The 21,853-nt window shown below is 43.8% G+C and overlaps 2 protein-coding genes across 3 annotated transcripts in view; one reads left to right on the top strand and one right to left on the bottom strand.

Annotated features, from left to right (window-relative positions):
* Positions 1-262: 262 nt before the first annotated feature.
* On the top strand, positions 263-8,772 carry NUDT15 (nudix hydrolase 15). The gene is made up of 3 exons (XM_070732338.1): positions 263-468; positions 6,171-6,367; positions 7,326-8,772. Exons 1-3 carry the CDS (start codon positions 326-328, stop codon positions 7,460-7,462), a joined length of 477 nt encoding a protein of 158 aa, XP_070588439.1. The 5' UTR covers positions 263-325; the 3' UTR covers positions 7,463-8,772.
* An 846-nt stretch (positions 8,773-9,618) lies between these two features.
* MED4 (mediator complex subunit 4) overlaps positions 9,619-21,853 on the bottom strand; it is a 15,681-nt gene continuing 3,446 nt past the window's right edge. For both annotated transcript variants that reach the window (XM_070732336.1, XM_070732337.1), the window contains exons 3-8: positions 21,766-21,832; positions 21,323-21,493; positions 20,314-20,371; positions 16,580-16,666; positions 15,873-16,004; positions 9,619-10,059 (exon numbers count right to left, since the gene is read on the bottom strand). In XM_070732336.1, the coding sequence (XP_070588437.1) occupies positions 9,887-10,059; positions 15,873-16,004; positions 16,580-16,666; positions 20,314-20,371; positions 21,323-21,493; positions 21,766-21,832 (688 nt within the window). In that variant the 3' untranslated portion in view covers positions 9,619-9,886. The remainder of the gene's footprint in view (positions 10,060-15,872; positions 16,005-16,579; positions 16,667-20,313; positions 20,372-21,322; positions 21,494-21,765; positions 21,833-21,853) is intronic.

Raw genomic sequence — 21,853 nt, 5'->3', positions numbered from 1 at the left:
AGGTTGGCGTTTTTACTCCTATTCGTATGATGTTGTGCTTGTTTACCCTGAACTGCACCCACCACCATTGTTTGAGCAGTAGATTTTTATAGTCTGCTTTATAGTCTGCTTTCCTTTCATTCTCAGCGAAAGACGGCTTCTGTCCTTTTAAAAAGTTCTTTTTCTAATCGAGATACCGGTAGTAATTACACTTCTTGAACATCTCCGCCACCAAATTGGACTGCCCCCCTCCCACACAAAAAGCGCCTCTTCCACGCAGATTGACTGCGCGACCGTCTGACCGAGGAAGGCGGAGTTAAACTTAGCGTAACTCTGTGAGACGGGCATGGAGAAGCCGCTGCGCCCGGGGGTGGGAGTTGGGGTGGTGATCACGAGCCCCAGGCACCCGGGTTGCATCCTAGTAGGCAAGCGGAGGAGCGTGGTCGGGAGGGGCTTCTTCCAGCTTCCCGGAGGACACTTAGAGTTTGGGTGAGCTGACGGTGTCCAACGGCCGGTTTTATTTGCGCACGTGGAGCTGGTGGAAGGGCTTTGGCGGATTACTATTTTTAAGACATTTGGATTCCAGTTTCCGAAATCCCACAGCCAACATTCAGGGAATGAAAGTCCACACATTTAAATCTGCCGTCTTTGAAAACCACCAGGATAAATAGATGGGATGTCTTCTGAATGAATGCCCGGTTTTAATTTAATTTTTTATTTATTTATTTGATTTGTATACCGCCTATCTCCATAGGGACTCTAGGCGGTTGTAGGCTTCATACACCTGTGGAAAGTAAAGAAGGAAGGAAGGAATAAAAGGGAATTAGTAAGTAAGGAGTCAGCCGTCACCAGTAACAGAATAATAGTTGGAAGGGATTTTGGAGTCTTCTAGTCCAATCTGCTGCTCAAGCTGAAAACAGTTTTAAATGGAGTGTTATTGTTTTAAACTTTTACTGGTGGTAAAGCTTCTAGAGTTTGATTCTAAAACATCAAATGACAGTGGTAACAAATATGTTTTATTATTAGATTTGTATAGTAATAGACCCAGTGAAGGGCTACCAAATTTTTTATTACCACACTATGGGCATGGCTTATGCAGGACGGCCTGCATTTTCTTTCAACATCTTTCAGTGCAAATTGAGTGGAGCTCCATTTTCACTACCTGCATTTCCTGCCCCCCCCCCCCAGTAGCCAACCCTTGAGTAGACCCAACATTTGCTCTTTTTTGTAGCCCAAATCTGGTATTGCTGGTTAATAATTTTATTAAAATGGGGATTATTGCAGCACAGAATTGAGGAGAAGGGAAGAGAAGGCCTTGATCCAAATAATGGGATGTTAGACTTAGAGCTTTGCTTGATTTTCTAGTGGCAGTAATAGTAACAGAATAACAGTTGAAAGGGAGGTTGTAGGTCTTCTAGTTCAAGCAGGTGACCCTATACTAAAAACCTCCAGGGATGGAGCACCCACAACTTCAGAAGGCAAGCGGTTATACTGATTAATTATTATCATTGAAAATTTCTCCTTAGTTCTAGATTGGATCTCTTCCATAAATTTCCATCCCTTACTTCTTGTCCTGTCCTCAGGTGCTTTGGAGAATTGCTCAACCCTCTCCTCTTTGACAGCTCTTCAAATATTGGAAGACTGCTATCAAGTCACCCCTCTGGATTAGGCTAGACATACCCAGCTCCTGCAACCATTCATTGTCTTTCATCCTATAGTACTGTACTCTTATCATCTTTTTTGTATTGTGGTAAAAAAAACTGGATGCAGTATTTCATTTGTTTTGCCGGTGTGTTTCAACCGCCTGTAATTACAGGGTAATTAGTCCAGGAAGACACACACCACGGGATAAAAGGAGAACCCAAAAGTTTTTATAAACAGAAAAACAGAAACAGCTCCCTTTTTAAATGTCAAAGGGATTTTCTGGTACACACAAGGCACAGGTTAAATGCAAATCCAATTGCTCACCCAATAACTGGGAAATTGAGTCCAATTCCAAAGTCCAGAGAGTCCACACACAATCTTGAACAGCACAAAAACCACAATCTTGATGAAACAATGAATCAGATAAACTGCCACAAGGCTAAAACACCAAGCTGCACTTTTATCTGTAGCACTAATTACAGCAGCCCCACCCAACCACAGGTGGCCTCATTTTCTCTTGTAATAATCCTTCAGTTGTTGTCTCCTATGCATCACTCTATGCATGCGTGGATGTGTTATTAATTCTTGTTCAGTATCCAGGGATGATACAGGTGATTGATCTCCTCCTGGGCTGTCTGCCAAACTCCCCTCTTCCCTGTCACTCACGCTTCCTTGGTCAGAGGAGGCTTCGTCAGCAGATTCCATCGGGAGCAAAACAGGCCTGCGGCATATGGATGTTTCCCCCACATCTACCTACACATTCCTTGGGGCAGGAGCTGGGCCAGAGCTAACCACAATGCCATTTGTAGTTTTACTAATGTTGTATAAAGTGGTATCATCACTTCATGTGGTCTTGATACTACTTGGTTGATGCATCTTAGGATTGTATTGGCTTTGAATTAAGATAATCTTTCCCCCTAGGCTTCTACAATTTATGCATGGTATGTTTGGTAAGTATGATTGGTTTTATAACAAGGGTTTTTAACTGTTGTAGTATTGGATTTTTACATTCTGTTTTTTGTCACTGTTGTTAGCCGCCCCGAGTCTATGGAGAGGGGCGGCATACAAATCCAATAAAACTAAACTAAACTAAACTTTATTCAGCAATTACAACCCTCTTCTGGCTCAAAGTTAAGCGTGTCCTATCTATTAAGACACTGAGATCCTGCTCAAAATTACTACTGTTAAACCAAGTACAACTTGTTCTATACATATGCATTTGGTTTTTCTTGCCTAAATGTAAAACCTTATTTTTGTTGTCAACGAATTACATTTGTTGTATAAGGCCCAGTGTATCTATTTGTCAAGATCCTTATGGACAGACCTAGGCATTCCACAGTCCGTGGCTGTCTTTATCGAGTCCACGATAGTGGGGAGCACTGCAGCAGCCCCATTGGTTCAGACCTCCACAACAGTCCCAGTTTTGCATGTGGCCCCTTGGGAAAAATAATTGTCTACCCTGTTCTAAAGTGTTGGCTATTCCCCCCCCCCCCACTTGATGTCGTCTGCAAATATGATGAGTTCCCCTTCCTTCCCCTAATCTAAACATTTATGAAGACGTTGAAGAGTAATGGGCCTAAGACAGAACTTCGGGGTACCCCACTGTATACTTCCCTTCATATACAGAGGACTACACATTGAGAGCCATTGGTCAGCCAGCTACAAATCAATCAGGTGGTGATGATATTTACCCAATTTTTCTATGTTGCCAAGAAGTAGGCTGTGATCTACTTTGTAAAATTACTGAAGTCCAATGTCCACAGCATTTCGGTGGTCCACTAATTTAGTCACTTTGTCAAAGAATGCAATAAGGTTTGTCTGACATTCACAGATATCATTGCTTGATTAAATTTTCACAGGGTCTTCCCAAGTATTGATGGCAGGCTGATTGTTCTGTAGTTTCTTGGATTCATTTTTCCCCCTTTTTGGAAGATAAGAACCATATCGGCTCTTTTTTTGGTCCTTTGGTAATTCCATGGTGCTCCAGGATTCTTGAAAGTAGGTTCAGTAGTTTTAAGATCACATTTGCCACCTCCTTCAGAAATCTGAGATGTAATTCATCTGGTCCAGGTGATTTGAACTTGTCTAGAATGGATAGGTGGTGTCTTACCATTTTCTTGCTTATTTCGACTTGCATTCCTATTCTGTTTCCTACAGTGTTGCCTTTGATAGATTGAACTATTTTTTTTCTTTTTGTGTAAAGATCAGTGCAAAGAATGAATTCAGCAGTTTTGCTTTCTTCACTGCTGGCTCTCACCTCCTTGCCATCTTCTCCCCATTATTGCACTGATTGATTCCTTGAATTTTGTTTCTTGTTTTTCACATATTGAAAGAAACTTTATTATTTTGGACATTTCTTAGTTCTTCTGAGCCTTAGCTTTCCTGATGTCATCTGCAGATTCACATGATATGCTGATATTCTGTTTTAGTTATATATCCCTCTTTCCACTTTTTATTCTTGTCGTTTTTGTCTTTCAGTTTATCAGTGTTTTTTAATATGCAACCATGCTAGTTTTGCCTGGGGTTTAGATATGTTTTAATGCCTTTTCAGAAAGCTAGAAAAGTGGGAGCCTGTCTCACTGGAAATTCCACAGCAGAGAAGGATCTCTTCCTTGACCTTGCCGGAAGGAGTTTCTTGTCTGATCATGTGGTACCAGTTGATGTAATAGGACAAAGCGTTTCTGTTAGGATTCTGTCCATAACTGTTGGGTTGGCAATATATTGACTGCAGGTGTTGCAGACTGCCACAAGAGGGAGCTAGAGTTTATAGCTTATTTCTCTGAGTTACTCTCTGTTTCTCTTTCTCTGGCTATTCACTGTTAATGGCTACTCACTGTTAGGTTAGCTCTGCAATATCTCTGTACTGTAGTTATGTATATCAGCTAAAATGTGTTTATGCTTGGTATTTTTGTTTACTGATTATGACAAAGCCAACTGGTAAGGAAGATGATGTAGTTGGTAATATTTGGATTGTTATTCTGACTTATTATGTGTATAGCTTTAGGATGTTTATAGGAATATTATTTCTCAAAGTAAACTTTTAATTCAATTAATATATCTGTGTATGGCTGAGTAGTTATTCACAACTAATGTCAATCTAAACGTTTCTATGTGTGCACAACCTTGGTAAACAAGAATTACTCTGCTCATACATTAACAGTTTCCATAAATAGCCTGGCCTCATACCATGTGTTCTGTCTGGGTGCCCCCAGACTTCAACACCAACTGGAAAAAACAGCCAGACACGCTGGTACAAACAAAGGCACTTTATAGTTTGAAAAATAAACACAGAGAAAAACCTGTTCTTCCCAACAGGCAGGCTATGAGACTTCACAGCAGAGTCCTGACGGCCAGACAATACAGCAGACATCTTGCTGGCACACCTACCACTGTAGAGAATAAGACCCACACCTTTTCCCCCCAAGGTTTCAGTATTCAAAGTCACAAACCAGAATTCCAAGACGCCAAAGATCACAGCCAGGTCCCAGGACTCCCAAAGATAATACTCCACAAGCCAGGAAGGGTGGGTCTGCCTTTTCAGCCTTTCCAGAGAGCACCACACCCAAACCCAGCTGTTGCCTCTTTAGTGCTGAAAGTACCTGGCTAATTGTCCCCTTTGTTGTGTTGCTCTTCTCTGCCAGAGATCGATGATTGCTTGTGCATTTTCATCTAAGGAATCCAGGCTGCTTGCTGGGGAGAGCTCCCCCTCGGGGGACTCTGGCTGTCCTCCCTCTCCCTCAGCCTGAGATTCCTCCTCCCCGTCTGCCTGAACCTCCTGTTCCTCATCCTCCCCCTCTGAGCAGGAAGCCGGCAGAGGATAAGCCGTTCCCCGAGGGGCCTCAGACGAAATCACAACACCATGTAGGACTTTATAGGTCACAATCAACACCTTGAATTGGACCTGGAAGCAAATTGGCACCCAATGAAACTTGCAAAGCAGAGTTGATACATGCACCCTTTGGGCACCTAAAATTGCCCATGTTGCATTTTGTATCACCTGAATCCTCCAGATACCTTTCAAGAATGTTGTGCATGTTGCAATACTCCAGATTTGAGTTAAACAACATAAATGACCAAGCAGAGAACCTTCATATAAAGGGAAGGGCATAACTTTTACACTTGCTCTGACCAGCTAACCCCCAGGTTATGTGGCAAAGTGCAACACCATCTAAGGATGTAAAGCTCCAGCATATGAAAGGGCCTACCCACATCCCCTCCATGTAATAGGTTATAAAAGTACAATAAATAAGAAAAACAAGCTACTGAAACACCGAATATTTTCCACTAGCTCAACATACAAAAAAGCTTTACAGCAGTAAACAAATATTAAAATTGTGCCACATCACAAAAAATGAATTAATGAAAATAAAGTGTATAAGCAATTTCTTTGAGAATAAGAGCAAAGCTGACAAATATTCAGGCACCTTGTTCAGAGTAGATGCCTGCTAATTGTCATATAAATTAGATTCTTGTGATGTTTTAAATGGATAGAACCACTCTTGCTTTTTTATTAACTTATATTTCCTTCACTTTTCCTCTCTGTGCAGTGAAAGTTTGGCAGAATGTGCAAGGAGAGAAACTTTAGAAGAAGCTGCTTTGTATCTAACAAATGTGCAGTTTGCTTCAGTTGTAAATGCTGCCAGTTTAAAGGACAATTACCATTATGTCACCATCCTAATGAAAGGAGACATTGATATGAATCATGAATCCGAACCGAAGAATCTGGAACCTGATAAAAATGAAAGTAAGTTTTTAAAAACACTATATCAATGTTGTCTGCATATATGTTTAATGTGAGAATTGTTTTCTACTTTGTTGAACATTTGTGTGTGTGTAAAAGTGCAAATCATATCCCTTACAGGTTGATTTTGTGTCTAGGCAAGGCTTGGGTTACAAGTTTCTCTAATTTATCTTGAAATAAACTGAATTAATTTCCAGGGTCTAGGGTACTGAAAATGTGTCCCAGTATTATCTTTTGAGTTGTCTACTCAATATTTGTCTTTAAACTTCCCGTAACAAAATATCATGTCAAGTTTTAAGACTTCAAAATAATTAGGCAGGTTGTAACTTTGATATTATACTAAATTGCTATAATAAAACAGGAATGTATTTTATTTATTTATTCATTTATTAGATTTGTATGCCGCCCCTCTCCATAGACTCGGGGCCTAGTTTTATACAGAATAGTTTCTTTCCATCTACTGAAAATATCTTGCTAACAAGAACATGAGAAACAAAATGCTGGATCAAGATGACCCTTGACCTAATTATTCAAAGAGTTTGAGATCAGGGCATACATTACATCATTTTTGCTGGGATATATTTGATGATTGTTAGAGATTGGCATTTACATTTGTTGCCATCTGCATGCAATATGTCTTCTCTACCTCTTGAGAGGTACCAATGTTTTAGTTATATGGGGAAAAAATATTTGTAATGTTTTTAAATTTTATGTTTTTAATTATCTTTTTTTCTTTAATTGAACATTATATGCACCACTTGTAGCTGTCCCAGCCATATGGAGCATAGTAAAATGATGAAATAGTTTTGTTTTTCTAGGTTAAAAAATCATCATCTATGTATACTTTCCAATTAATTTCTTCTTCTATATAAACTCCAATTTCCCAATCTGACGCTACATCATCCTAGTTATCATTGACAGATTAATGTACTACTTATGCTTATCTCTTTTCTTTTTGTAGGTTGGGAATGGGTAAAATGGGATGAGTTTCCACCAGCCAATAAACTCTTCTGGCCCCTACGCTGCTTAAGAGAACAAAATTATAATCCTTTCAAAGAAGAATTAAATCACCTGGTTGGGTACACTGGAAATCCATGAAAGTTATATTTTCTGAATTTAAAACTGACAATTTATCAATAGGCCCCTATGAGGAGATTTTTATTATCAGTGCCAAGTTGTACATTTGCTCTAAATACTTGAACTAACCTATGTCAATACTGCATGACTGGCAGTAATCATATTCCCTTCAAATGCTGTATTTTGGCACACAACTTCACATATTTTTTCTTTACCAATCTAATACAGTGATGTATCCTACTATACAGGGCTTAACGCATGCTTATGGTTTTACCCGTCAAAGCAGCTGCAATAATGCATCCTATATTTTGTTACTTTTGCTCTAAGAAAAGAAGATTGTATAGTAAAATATTTATAGTTGCCCCTATATTTGATATGATCCAGTCTAATCACAAAAGGTCCATGTTTTAAACTCTTCCTATTCTAATCTATTTTGCTCTCTGACTTAGGAGTACCACCATTGGAAAGAAGAAAAATTATTACCAGTGTGCAAGCCTTTTTTATCATGAAAACCTGTGAAACTTTTCCAATAATGGGAAAAACTCTTAACATGTTTTTATGCAACCATGTAACCCACATTATGTTTAGTTTTCCACTAATTATTTTTACATGATACACTGAACCAAAATTTGTTCAATCATATTAGTTCAATATATCATGTGAATTTTGCCACTATGGTAAATCAGGAACTATGAAAATCCATTTCATGTGATCTTGTTTAGGGAATTTTTTAAAACAAAAAGCCTTTAACTTGGGGATATTTTAATTGGAAAGAAAAAAAGTTAGCAAAGGACCAGATCCAAGAGGAAAGCCTTGAATTCATTCAAAATCAATGAATTCATCTTGAATCCATTGGTTTTTTAAAAAACCCACAACTGCTGTTTTAAAACTGACATGAACAGTATTTTAGCAAAGGATCCCAGAAGATAATATAAATAGCAAAGAGTGAAAAAATACTATCTTGGTAATCTGGAACAGTCAGGAATATGTGTCCAAATGAAATCTAAATTCAAACAGGAAGGCTGAGTTCACAGAGTGTATCAATTTAATTTTGGCTTAATATAAAGAACCAGCCAATTCTGATATAATCAATGAGATTTTTTTAAAAATGTTTCCCAGATGTTTGAATCCATTCATATTATCTAATTCCACTTCCCTTTCCCCTTGGATCCCCCCTTCCCCATCATCTTGAATTCATTGTCTGTCCTCCAGGTTTGAAAACCAAAGCCACCTCCTGCACCTTTTCTTTATATATATTACTACATATCTATTCTCTTCAATGTGTATTGTGTATTGGACAAAAATAAATAAATAAAACTCTGGTTGCCAGACTAAGGACATGCTTAATGGGCCTAGCTTGCTGTTAAAAATTCAGGTTGTCTGCACTTAACAGTCACAATTGGGACCAGCATATCCATGATTCAGGGAGATATTACATGGCCTTTATTAGATTTGTATGCCGCCCCACTCCGAGGACTCATGCACATGCAAAGTAGCACACTGGGGAAGTCTCATCTAAGTAATTTCTGATTTTATTGAATCGAAAAGATTGGATCTAAAGATCTGTTAACAGACTTTTACTCATAGAATGTTTCTTTAATGGAGTTGAAGAATGGAATTTTATCCCACTTCTCTGCTGCTTGAAGCATAGTTCCCTCTAAGCTGTGCAGTGAGCAATCGCTCACTTAAAAATCATCATCAACTCAGAGTTTTCCAAACCTGCCCAGAAGCCGAGAGGGAAAGAGTGAGAGGGAAGGAGAGAGAAACAGATAGAAAAAAGAGAGGAAGGAAAAGAGAAAAAAAAAGAATGGGAGTAAGGAAGAGAGAAAGAAAATCAAAATCTTGTTTGAAACTAGCTCAACTATTTAAGTGGCATTTTGATATTGATAGAGTTGCCCTATTATGAGCTCACTGTTATAGACACACAGTACAGTATTTTATTTTGAAATTCTCTGAGGCAAAACAGGGTGGGTTTTTTATTTGTTTGTTTGTTTGTTTATTTATTATTTCTGTGCCGCCCACCCCCCAAAAAATTAGAGGGAACACTGGCTTGAAAATGTATTTTGAAAGACTAGAAGACTTACTATAAAAATGTATTAAGGAATTGGTGACAATTGCTCCTTGCAATTATTTGCAGTTTTATAGAAGTGTTGTTCTACTCACAAGCAACAGCTAACTTGCAATTTCATAGATATTTATTTTGTGCAAAAACATTTTTATGCATAAACACATACCAAAATAAATTATGTCAGAGCAAAACATATTTCTGATGGCTACCTCCATCCTATTTCAATAATTGTCTGAAATTCTGGGATAAAGTCATATCCATCAAATATAAGATAATGATTCTCATACATTTTTAAGTTTCTTCCTTGGTACCACAGCCTCCATCTGGAATGCAGAATGTGTATTAGCTGGTACGATCAAGTGATTGAAATGCAGGCCCTAATCAGAATCACTACTGCTACTTGAGGAATCTGTTGACATAACCTCTACATCATCTTCATTCTCCTTATTATGTCCAGGAGGTTCTAACATAAAGTCATTGCTATGATTAGGAGGAAGCATGTTCATTGATATGTCACTTGATTGCCAAGGATATTGTGGTGCAAGTACATCTGAAGAAAAAAAGAAATATACAATATAGAATTACTCCATGCTCTTATTTATTTTTAATAATATATTAAAATGACATGGAAGAATCTTCTGACTGACAACCAGAAGTTTATAGTATAAAATTGTACATCAATTTTACAAAAATGAACTAGCTATACATTTGTAATTCCGACTGATTTCAGAAGAACATACACTCTTTCCCATTAAACCCTCTGATGCTAAGAGTACCTTGTACAGGTTCTCAACTTACAGCCATTCATCTGATGACTGTTCGAAGTTACAACAGCACTGAAACAGTGAGTTATAAGTTTTTCACATGACCATTAAAACATCACGGTGGTCACGTGATCAAAGAGCCAACATGATCATACTCCACTGAGTATCAAGGATGTAACTGTAGAATGGTCAACAGTATAAAGCATCTGGTGGTGCAGATAACTAACAATCTGAACTGATATTCCCATGTCATCCTTAATGACACTGAGATTATCAGAAGTTCACTTCCCCTTATTCAGGATATTACTGATAAGTGCTATGTGGTTAGAGCTCAAAGCATTGTTGGAGACCCCACACATCCACTTCACGGTCTCTTTCTGTTACTCCCCTCTAGGAAGACATTTTGAAGTATTTCTAGCAGGACTCAGATTCTGTAATAGCTTTGTTCCATGTATCCCATCTGATAAATTCACAAGATTCTCACTATGTACATGTATATATCCGAACTAGGCTTGTTTCTTCATGTCATATACAGTGGTACCTTAAGATACGAACCCCTCGTCTTACGAACAACCCGAGATACGAACCTGGGGTTCAGAAAAATTTTGCCCCTTCTTACAATTTTTTTTCGTCTTACGAACGCCAAACCCGAACATCCGGGTTCGGCATTCGGGAGGCTGCTGGGAAGCCCTGCAGCCCGGCTGTCACCTTTTAAAACAGCCAGGCAGCTTCCCAGCAGCCTCCCGAACGCCGAACCCGGAAGTTCGGGTTTGGCGTTCGGCTTCGGGAGGCTGCTGGGAAGCCCCCCGGCTGTTTTAAAAGGTGATAACCGGGCTGCGGGGCTTCCCAGCGGCCTCCCCAACCCGAACGCCAAACCTAAACTTCTGGGAGAAGCGCTGGGGAGGAGCAGAAGTGCCGGCTTGCCTCCCTTCCCAGCGCTTCTGGGAACACAGGGACGGCGAAGGGGCGATGGGGGAGAGAACGGAGGCTCAGGACTCCGTCAGTCGCAGCGCTGGCTGGCAACTTTTCTTTTTAGTGCTGGGGAGGCAAGCTGGCCCTTCTGCTCCTCCCCAGCGCTAAAAAGAAAAGTTGACAGCCAGCAGCTCCCCAGTCGCCGAAGGAGGCTTAACCCCGCCCCTCTGTCCTACCCATCGCCCGTGGCCGGCAGAAAAGCAGGGGCAGGCAGGAGGCAGTTCTGCCGGATACGGGCGATGGGTGGGACAGAGGGGCGGGGTTAAGCCTCCTTCGGTGGCCGGGGAGCTGCGCGGCTTTGCCTTTTGGCTGGGAGGGCAGTTGAAGCACCGGACCTCCTGCCTTTCCCCCACCCCAACCAAAACCCCAAATGTCTCCCCTGTAGCAGCTGCTGCAAGAGGCTTCCCCTCCCCTCGCCTGTGGCCGGCAGAAGAGCGCTCTTGCCCGGCGGGAGGCAAAGCACTGGGCAAAGCACTCTTCACCTCCCACCGGGCAAGAGCGCTCTTCTGCCGGCCACGGGCGAAGGGCGGGGAAGCCTCTTGCACCAGCAGCTACAGTTGCCGGCTTCCCCGCCCCTCTTCTGTCGGCCACCGAAGAGGGGCGGGGAAGCCTCTTGCAGCAGCAGCTACAGCCGCCGGTTTCCCCACCCCTCTTCTGCCGGCCACCGAAGAGGGGCGGGGAAGCCTCTTGCAGCAGCTGCCATAGCCGCCGGTTTCCCCACCCCTCTTCGGTGGCCGGCAGAAGAGAGGCAGGGAAACCGGCGGCTGTAGCTGCTGCTGCAAGAGGCTTCCCCACCCCTCTTTGGTGGCCGGCAGAAGAGGGGCAGGGAAACCGGCGGCTATGGCAGCTGCTGCAAGAGGCTTCCCCGCCCCTCTTCGGTGGCAGGCAGAAGAGGGGCGGGGAAGCCTTTTGCAGCAGCTGCCATAGCCGCCGGTTTCCCCGCCCCTCTTCGGTGGCCGGCAGAAGAGAGGCGGGGAAACCAGCGGCTGTAGCAGCTGCTGCAAGAGGCCGAGCCTCCCCCGCCAGGCGACCGCCTTCCTCCGCTGAGTCTCGCTGGCCCAGAAGATTGCGGTGCGCGGTGGCTGCGGCGGCCAGGGAAACCAAGCCAGGCGCTGCGCCTCCTCACCTGCGCCCGCCCAGGATGCTGACCTGCTGCCTCGCTCCGCGCTCGCCGCCGGCCCGATCCTGCGCCTCCTGCTTCCCCCCCCAGCCAAAAATACAAAGGCGGTCTGCCACCGCCCGCGGAGCAATGGGAAGCTGAAGCTGCCGGCGGTTTCAGCCTCCCTTTGCTCCACGCTGCTCCGCCCTGGCTCAAGCGGGTGGCGGCAGACTGTCTTTGTGTTTTTGGCTGGGGGGGGAGCAGGAGGACCTTCCTGACTCCCTCCCCCCAGCACTTCGCCCAGGACAACAGGCAGGGCGAAGCAGCATGGGGCAAAGGGAGGCTCAAACCGCCGGCGGCTTCAGCTTCCCATTGCTCCACGCCGCTTCCCCTGCCTGTCATCCTGGCTCAAGCGGGCGGCGGCAGACTGCCTTTGTGTTTTTGGCTGGGGGGGAGCAGGAGGACCTTCCTGACTCCCTCCCCCCAGCGCTTCACCCAGGATGACATGCATGGCAAAGGGGTGGGGAAGATCGGGAGGCTCAAGCCTCCTTCGGTGGCGGCGGCCGGCTTCCGGGTTTCTGAGTTTTGGGCTTGCACGCATTAATCGCTTTTCCATTGATTCCTATGGGAAACAATGTTTCGTCTTACGAACTTTTCACCTTACGAACCTCCTCCCGGCACCAATTAAGTTCGTAAGACAAGGTATTACTGTATATGGGAATAATTTTGTAATTTATTTATTTTGTCCTGTTTATGTAGCGTATATTGAAGAAAGTGACTTCATTTTAATTTCATTTTAATATATGCCGATTAGTATATATTCAAAGTGAGAATAAGGTTATTCTAAGTCTAAAATTCAAACTCTTGGGCAACTGACTGATATTTTTGATTATTGCAGTATCCCGGAATTATGTGATCATCTTTTGCAACCTGATAAGCAAAGTCAGTGGGAAACCTAGATTCGCTTAATAACTACATTGCTAACTTAACTGTGGCAAGAAAGGTCATAAAATGGAGCAACTCTCCATTTAGCAACAGAAATTTTGGACTCAATTGGGTTTGTAAATTGAGGGTTACCAATATTTAGTTAACCTAGAAAGATAACCGATTCCTGATTTCAAACCATATTACGCATGCTTAGCAGATAAAAATAATTGAACCAACTAATATTCCTGGTAATTTTTTAACAATTTTCCATTAGGACGCAACTGTTCACTTTATACTTTCTCCCTTTGCAAACGGAATGGATGCTTATTATGGACAGCAAATGGATAGTATTAATTAACTGGACAAACACCCGCCTCTGTATAAATGAAATGATCTTCTCCAGAATCCAAAACTGGGTTGCCCAGAGTAAAACAAATCAATGGTACCTCAAGATACGAACCCCTCGTCTTACAAACAACTCGTGATACGAACCCGGGGTTCAGAAAAATTTTGCCTCTTCTTACGAACTTTTTTCGAGTTACGAACCGGCGTTCGGAGACTGCTGGGAAGCCGCACGGCTGTTTTAAAAGGTCACAGCCGGGCTGGGGGGCTTCCCAGCAACCCCCCAAACCCCGAACTTTTGCCGAACTTCCGGGTTCGGGAGGTTGCTGGAAAGCCCCCCAGGCCGGTTTGTCACCTTTTAAAACAGCCGCGCGGCTTCCCAGCAGTCACCGAACGCCGAACACGGAAGTTCGGGTTTGGAGTTCGGCATCGGGAAGCTGCTGGGAAGCCGCGCGGCTGTTTTAAAAGGTGACAGCCGGCCTGGGGGGCTTCCCAGCAACCTCCCAAACCCCGAACTTTTGCCGAAGTTCCGGGTTCGGCATTCGGGAGGTTGCTGGGAAGCCCCCCAGCCCGGCTTTCACCTTTTAAAATAGCCGCGCGGCTTCCCAGCAGTGGCCGAACGCCAGTTTTTTGCGGGGGGGGGGGGGTTTGGTTGCATGGATTAATTGACTTTACATTGTTTCCTATGGGAAACAATGTTTCGTCTTACGAACCTTTCGTCTTACGAACCTCCCCCTGGAACCAATTAGGTTCGTAAGACGAGGTATGACTGTACTTCCTATAATAAATGCAACTGATATGTATTCCCCATGTATAAGGAAGTATAAATCATTGGTAATAATTTTATTTTCCGCCAGGCAGCTCATAAAGCTTCCCAACAAGCATATTAACAGCCACAATAGGTTCTCCTACAACATTTGGGTTATCGTCTACCAACTTGTACCAAGATAGTATAACCTCAGGGCCTACAGAATGTCCAGGTGTAGGTAATAGTGAAATTATTTGCTGATGCTAAAATATGTGGATACTTTGAGAAAATACTAGTGATTTTGCAAGAACTCATTGGTATTTGCAAGCAATGTGCTGCCAATATGGGCTTTAGAAAAATGTAAAGCTCTTACAATAAATAAAGCAAATAAAAGCAGGTATTCTTTATGCTATCTTCTATTTATTTTAATTGGTCAATAAGCTAATTTGCCTTTCTTTCTTACTTAAATTAATCCTAACAATTTCTGGTTTAGCATGTACCTCACTTCGTTCTACTATTTTCCAAGTCACCTATCCACCCTTTTGTTATTTTTGTCTAATTTATTTCTTAGACTATTACCTCAAACTACCAGAATCTTGTCTTTAGAAATTCATGTGCTTAACTCTTCTTGCAATTAGTAAAACTTTGTTTTTTTCATTTAAAAAAAAATCACAGGATTAAACTCATCCCTCAAAAGTTTTCTTTCCTCTAAAATTAGCAATATATATGATTTCACCAGACAACATTACAAAAAAAGAAGGCATCCTTATCCCCTCCCTGGATTTCAACTTCAGTGGTAAGGTGATGCTGATATTCCAAACACCCTGAGCCCTGATGGCACAGTGGTTAGAATGCAATGTTGCAGACAAATTTGCCCACAGCCTGGAGTTTGATCATGATCAAGTTGGAGCTTGACTCGGTCTTCCATCCTTCCGAAGTTGGTAAAATGAGGACCCAGATTATTGGGGGCAATAAGTTGACATTGTAAACTAACCAGAGAATGCTATGCACTATGCACTATGGGGCAGTATGTAGGTCTAAATGCTTCTTAAGTGCTAAAATAGCTGAAGACATCCTGATCTTATCCCTCTCTACTGCATTTCATAGTGTCACTTGTTTTTCCATTACAGACCACCTTTGATTTAAAAGTTAGAAATAATCTCCTCCTGATAAAAATACTACAACTATATTTTTAAAGATTATTTTACTCAAGCCTGTGCAAATACTGTACACATATTTCACTACAGGGTCAAGTAAATGTTTTAAATATTTCCATTTTTAATCTCTTTGAATATATTTCAATCAATTTTTTAAAAAATAAATTCTTATTTTTTTTATTTCAAAGGACTTGTCTTTATTTTCCTAATTTCATTAACTTCTGAGATTTACAACATTTGTCATGTCTAAGGTTCCACACTGCATATCCCATTCGTAGATATGCACTTTATATACATAAAGTGTGCATATGAAGGTACTTGACAACAGACTCATTTCTTTTAAATTTCTATTACCTGGCAATCTGCCGGCTGCAAGTGCATCTCCTGGTAAGTGCCCATTGACTCCATTTGCTGAAGGATTGTTCATCTGACCCAAAAGACCACTTCTCATCTCCAAATCAGTTGGATATGGTCTTCGAGGATCCCCTTAAAAATAATGATTTTGTTTGCAATTCTGAATAAGCAAATATAAGTCAAATATATAATAGTGGTTTTTCTGTTGTGATCATTTTTACTAGTGCTTTCATTTATTTATTTATTACATTTGTATGCCACCCCTCTCCGTAGACTTTATTACTTGTTTTAACCTTCTGTAAGCCACCTGAAGTCATGAATGAACAAATAAGTTATTTTCCCTGTCATTCTCTTCATTAAAAAAAAACTTAGATAAGTTAACAGCTGCTCACTTGGTAGCACAAAGCATGCATGCATTCAGTAGTCAGAAACAACCTTTTCTCAGGCTGCCTCTAAAGCTATACTTAATTCTAGAAGACAGATTCAAGGAATTGCCTGTTACATTCATATACATATGTGCTTCAAAACATATTTCACCTTAATCCCAAACACTGCATAAACTTCCCATGTTAGAAAATATGTATTTTGCATTACCTGTCTTATCAAATTTATCAGGTAGTAATATACATAAACGTATTTGCAGTTACCAAAGAATATGTAAATACCTACTGTTAGTAAAAATAAAATGATATAGATATATTATTTACCTGGCACCCAAGTTAGAGGAGCACAAACAGCATTGCTGGCACTAATTCTATGAGCATATTTAATTATTTCTTCAGAAGAAACAGCTCCTGTAAGAAATGTAAATACAATGAATGCATGCAGCCCTCCATTCTGTCACATAAAATTCACTATTAGAAAAATGTAAAATTACTAACATTATAAATGATTGTTTCCTTTTGTTTTCCCTATGTTTCTTTTTCAGCAGTTTTATGTGCATTTCAATCTCACCTTTATAATGGAAAGTTATCTTGTAAGGTGCTATATTTTCATATGGTATAATGGTTCTCATGAGAAACTCTTTGAAATATCCAAATAAAAATAATTCCTGTATCTTCAAATTATTGTGCAAAAATTATGCAATAAAAGCCAAACATTCAGAACATTTCTCCCTGCTGATTCATCAATATACAGTGAACCCTCGATCATCGCGAGGGTTCCGTTCCAGGACCCCAAGCGATGATCGATTTTTCGCGAAGTAGCGGTGCGGAAGTAAAAACACCATCCGCGCATGCGCAGATGGTGTTTTTACTTCCACCGCCGCCTGCCCTTCACCCGCCGTTGCCAGCTCCGCTTCCCAAGCCTGCTAATGAAATCCAACCCACGGCGGCCCTTTCCCTCTCCAGGCTGCGGGCGGGGTCCGGAGAACAATGCCTGGCGCCACGCTCCCGGCTGGGCTTTTTCCCCCCATTTCCCCTCGGGTGGAATTTCAGACCCTCCGCCGGTTGGATTTCATTAGCACGCTCGATAGCAAGTTCTTCCTCCCTTTAGAAAGCCCCGCAGCCTCCTCCGCCCGGCGGGAGGAGGGAAAAGGCCGCCAGCGAGGACCCGCAAAGCCGCCGCCGCCGCCGCAGCGAGGCCGAGCTGCCGGCTCCCACGGCACGGGCTCCCAACACAGCGCCGCTCAGCCCGGCCTCGGCGACGCCTCCGCGGATCCGCCAGCCCAGCCGAGCGACGCCTCTCTGGTCTGGGCGAAGGCAGTGGGCAGTCCCCGCCGCAGCAGTCCCCGTGGGCACCGCGCGCCAAGGGCCGGCCAGGCCGCCGGCCAACAAAGGGGCTCCCTCGCCTCCCTCGTTCGGGCAGGTTTACAAAGGCAGCGCGGCAACTTGGAGCCCGACGCGCCCCGCAGCCCCCGCCATGCCTCGCCCGCCCCCGCCTGGCCGGCGCTCCGGCTACCCCCGGCTGAGGAAGAACCGAGTAGCCCCCGCCCTCCCCCGCCCGGCTCCCTTCAGCCCCCCGGGGTCAAGCGGGCGGGGGGCGGCCGGGACCTCGCCTGTCTCCGCCGCCTGCATCGCCCCTCCGACGGGCCGGCCTCCCCCGCCCGCCTCTGCTGCAGCCACCGCCGCCTCCCCGACTGCCACAAAAGGGCCCCGCCCGCCCCGCCCCAAAGTTTACCTTGCGGCGGGATTCAAAGTGCTGGGGTGGGGGGTGTCACTTCGCCGCTCGTGTCCTGGCTAAACCGGGCGGCAGGAGACAGGCTTTGAGTTTTTAGCTGCGGGGAGAGAAGTAGGACTTTCCTAACTCCCTCCCCCCGCAGCCAAAACTCAAAGCCTGTCTCTTTTTTTTCTTGCGGCGAGCCCAAGCCGTTCCTCTCTCGACCGCAGCCGAGCTTCCCTCGGCCCCCTTTGGCCCCGTCGCCTCCTCCCCGCCTGCCTTTCCTCGCCAAGCGCATGAAAAAAAAAGAGAGAAGGCTTCTACCAGAAGCCGGGGACGGCGGGCAGGGGCATGAAGGATCTCTTGCGGGGGGAAAGCCGCTAGCCAGCTTTCGGAGCTCCTCCGCCATCACCCGGCTTCTGGTAGAAGCCTTCTCTCTTTTTTTTCGTGCGCTTGGCGAGGAAAGGCAGGCGGGGAGGAGGCGACGGGGCCAAAGGGGGCCGAGGGAAGCTCGGCTGCGGTCGAGAGAGAAACGGCTTGGGCTCGCCGCAAGAAAAAAAAGAGACAGGCTTTTAGTTTTGGCTGCGGGGGGAGGGAATCCCACCGCAAGGTAAGCTTCGGGGCGGGGCAGGCGGGGCCCTTTTGTGCCAGTCGGGGAGGCGGTGGCGGCTGCAGCAGAGGCGGGCGGGGGAGGCTGGCCCGCCGGAGGGGCGATGCGGGCGGCGGAGACAGGCGAGGTCCCGGCCGCCCCCCGCCCACTTGGCCCCAGACCGGTGCAGCAGGAAAGGGACGGAGAAGGCTCACTGGCAGCCCTTGCCCATCGCCGCGCCTTCGCTTCCCCCCCTCCCCCGCTGGATCCGGCAGCGTGCTGAGGGGAATTGCCGCAACGCCGCTCTGAGGAAACGGGGCTCTCTCCCGTGGCTCTCCGGTGTGTGTGTGCGCGCGTGCGGTTCTCCCGCTCCTGTGTGTCACCGGCTCTGCGCGCTTTCAGCGGGGGCTGCCCTGCGCTTCTTTTTGCTGCCCGAACGTCAGGAGTTCCCTCCGGCTCAGCGGGGGGTTTTTTTGTTTTGAAGGGGGGGGAGAGGCCGTGGGGCAGATGGGCAGTCAAAAAGGGCGGGGGAAGGAGGGTGCAGCGGCGAGGCGAAGGCAAGGGGCGCACGGCCGACCGGCTCCAAGGCGAGCGGCCGGAGCTGCGCCCTCCGTCGCCCGCCTCCTTTCAGGCAGCTCCCCGCACGCCCCTCGCCTTCTGCCGAGGCTCAGCTGCAAGCGGCCAGTGAGGCAGACCGGCTCCGAGGCGAGCGGCCGGAGCTGCGCCCTCCTTCGCCCGCCAGGTGAGGCGAAGGCGAGGGGCGCGCGGCTGCAGCGAGGAGCCGAAGATCCGGGCGGGGAAGACCCAGGGAAGGTTCCTTCGTCCGCCTAGCAGCTGATCTGCTCGGCAGCGCAGCACCAGTGAGGAGCCGAAGATCTTCGGCTCCTCGCTGCTGCTGCGCTGCCGAGCAGATCAGCTGCTAGGCGCCCGCTCGAGAGCAAGAGGGGGAGAGATAGAGAAAGAGAGAGAAGGAAAGAAAGATGAGAGAGGGAGGAAGAGAGTGTGAGAGAGGAAGAAGCAACATAGAGAAAGAGGGGGAAGACCCAGGGAAGCCTCTGCCCGGCGGGGAAACTCCACCATCTACGCATGCGTGGAAGGGCACGCATGCGCAGATGGTGGAGTTTACTTCCGGGTTGAAAACTCGCGAAATAGCCCTTTCGCGATACTTGAGGACGCGAAACTCGAGGGTTCACTGTATTACAGACAACAGAGACATTCCACTAGTTTTACTTTTTGTTCTCCTCCATAATTCTACATAAATTACAATTCCCTGTTGCTCTAATGTAAACAATGCTGGGAGTCGCAATTTTTGAATCTCCGGAAGGCCATTATTTCCCCTTTTCATAATCATATTTAGCATCCCATGAAGCACCCAAAATTGTCTTTACAAAGCTAGAGAAATTAAACCAGGAATAGGTGTGTTGTTCAATTGCTCTTTACTTTCACTTCAATCCCCTTCTAAATTACTGCTTCAAAGCTCTCATAGAAGATTGCATGAGTTTATTTAATTTGTTTTGGTCACAGCTTTATCAAGGTGCAAATGATCAGAAATGCCTTGAAGTGAACAAGAATAAATGATATGTAATGCTACTAAATTGTCTTGTTTTTCAAATGTACCGTGAATTTTTAAAAATATATAATTATTGATGAAAATAAATTATGATTGAAACAAATGTTTATAAATTTCACCAGACGTGTAATGTTCAACTTATGACTGTGGTAATAGACTTTCTAAAAATAATTAAAAACACTTACCTTTTCTTGCCTTTTCTATTGATTTCAGTTTTTCTTTTGCTTGATAAACAGCTGTAGCCTATATGTAAAATATTATTTATTCTTATGCAGATTTATAAAAATCTTCTTTACAGAAATAAAATGAGTATAGGAAATATTCAAGTTATCCTAATCAAGGGAAAAGTCTAAGAACAACAGCTTGGTTTTTTAATAGGATTCCAAGAATGTTTCTGCACTTCTTTAGGGCTATATTTCTAACCAATTTGCTAACAAAAGAAAATCTTGATATATTGCCTGGTTTAAAATTGCACTACACCATTGTTAAATAATGGACTGTTAATTAAATGAGAACTGGCTGGCCTCATATAAAGTGCTAAAGAAAAAACTAAATTGACTGATTTTCTACAGCATGCTAGCCAAAATATGGGTTTGGTCCAAAGAATTATGCAATTCAACCTCTTGCTTAATTACAGTTCCATATGTTGTATAAATCCAGGCAACAATTTGATAAGAGCTGTGATGGTGCAGTACTGCAGGCTACTTCTGCTGATTGTCACCAGTTTGGCAGTTCAAGTCCCACGGGCTCAAGGTTGACTCAGACGTCCATTCTTCTGAGGTCAGTAAAATGAGGACCCAGATTGTTGGGGGCAATATGCTCTCTGTAAACCACTTAGAGAGGGCTGTAAAGACATTGCGAAGTCTAAGTGCAATTGCTATAACCAGGGGTTTCAGGCTTAAGGAGCTATTATATGTTATTTAGTAACATGCTCTAGGATTCATCTAAAATATTCACATGGTTACTGGCTAGCACATCCAAATATCAAGAAAAAAAATCTGCACACTAGCAGAGAAAGTATAGACAACTTTGGCTTGCAGTGACATAGCAACAAAGGGAAAGAATTGAAGATATTAAAAATAAACTAGCCTAATTTGCATTTGCTATAATATTTAACATTAATAAACCATACCAACTTTCTGTATGAACGATTTAATAGGCACAAACATCAAAAGTATTGAGCACCTCACTCACCAGAATATGTTCTGCTTCTTTCAGTTGTTTTTGAAGCTGCTGAATATCATTGTCTCTTTTCTCTACAACCTTTTCCAGTACTTGCATTTCATGGTGGATTTTCCCTTGATCAAGAGCTAGTTTCATCAGTTCTTGGAATTCCTTATCCCGCTGAATTAACAATTCCAGGATCTGTGTAACAAATAAATATATTACAGGAAAATATAACTCTTGTCAATTTCTGGATTTCCAATAAAATCAAATCTTGTAGTAGCTATCAAGATTTTCTGATAGCACTAGTTATAAATCTCAGGGCCTAGATAAAAAAATGTATTAAATTGTTTATGTAATAACACAAGTAAAAATAGAGAAAGAAAACATACTACTTTACTTTTCATGCTTAACCTGTATATAATTAACAAAATAATTTTTCTATAGTTTTATAAGATTTTTAAACTCTTTACCTGGCTCTCTTCCCCAGGTTGTGCTAGTTTCTGATTTCTTGAAATTGCCAAAAACTCAATCAGTTCTCTAAAGCAAAACAATATAAGC

This window comes from Erythrolamprus reginae, chromosome 1, assembly GCF_031021105.1.
Source record: "Erythrolamprus reginae isolate rEryReg1 chromosome 1, rEryReg1.hap1, whole genome shotgun sequence".
NCBI lineage: Eukaryota > Metazoa > Chordata > Lepidosauria > Squamata > Dipsadidae > Erythrolamprus > Erythrolamprus reginae.
This window is presented reverse-complemented; position numbering and strand designations above follow the sequence as displayed.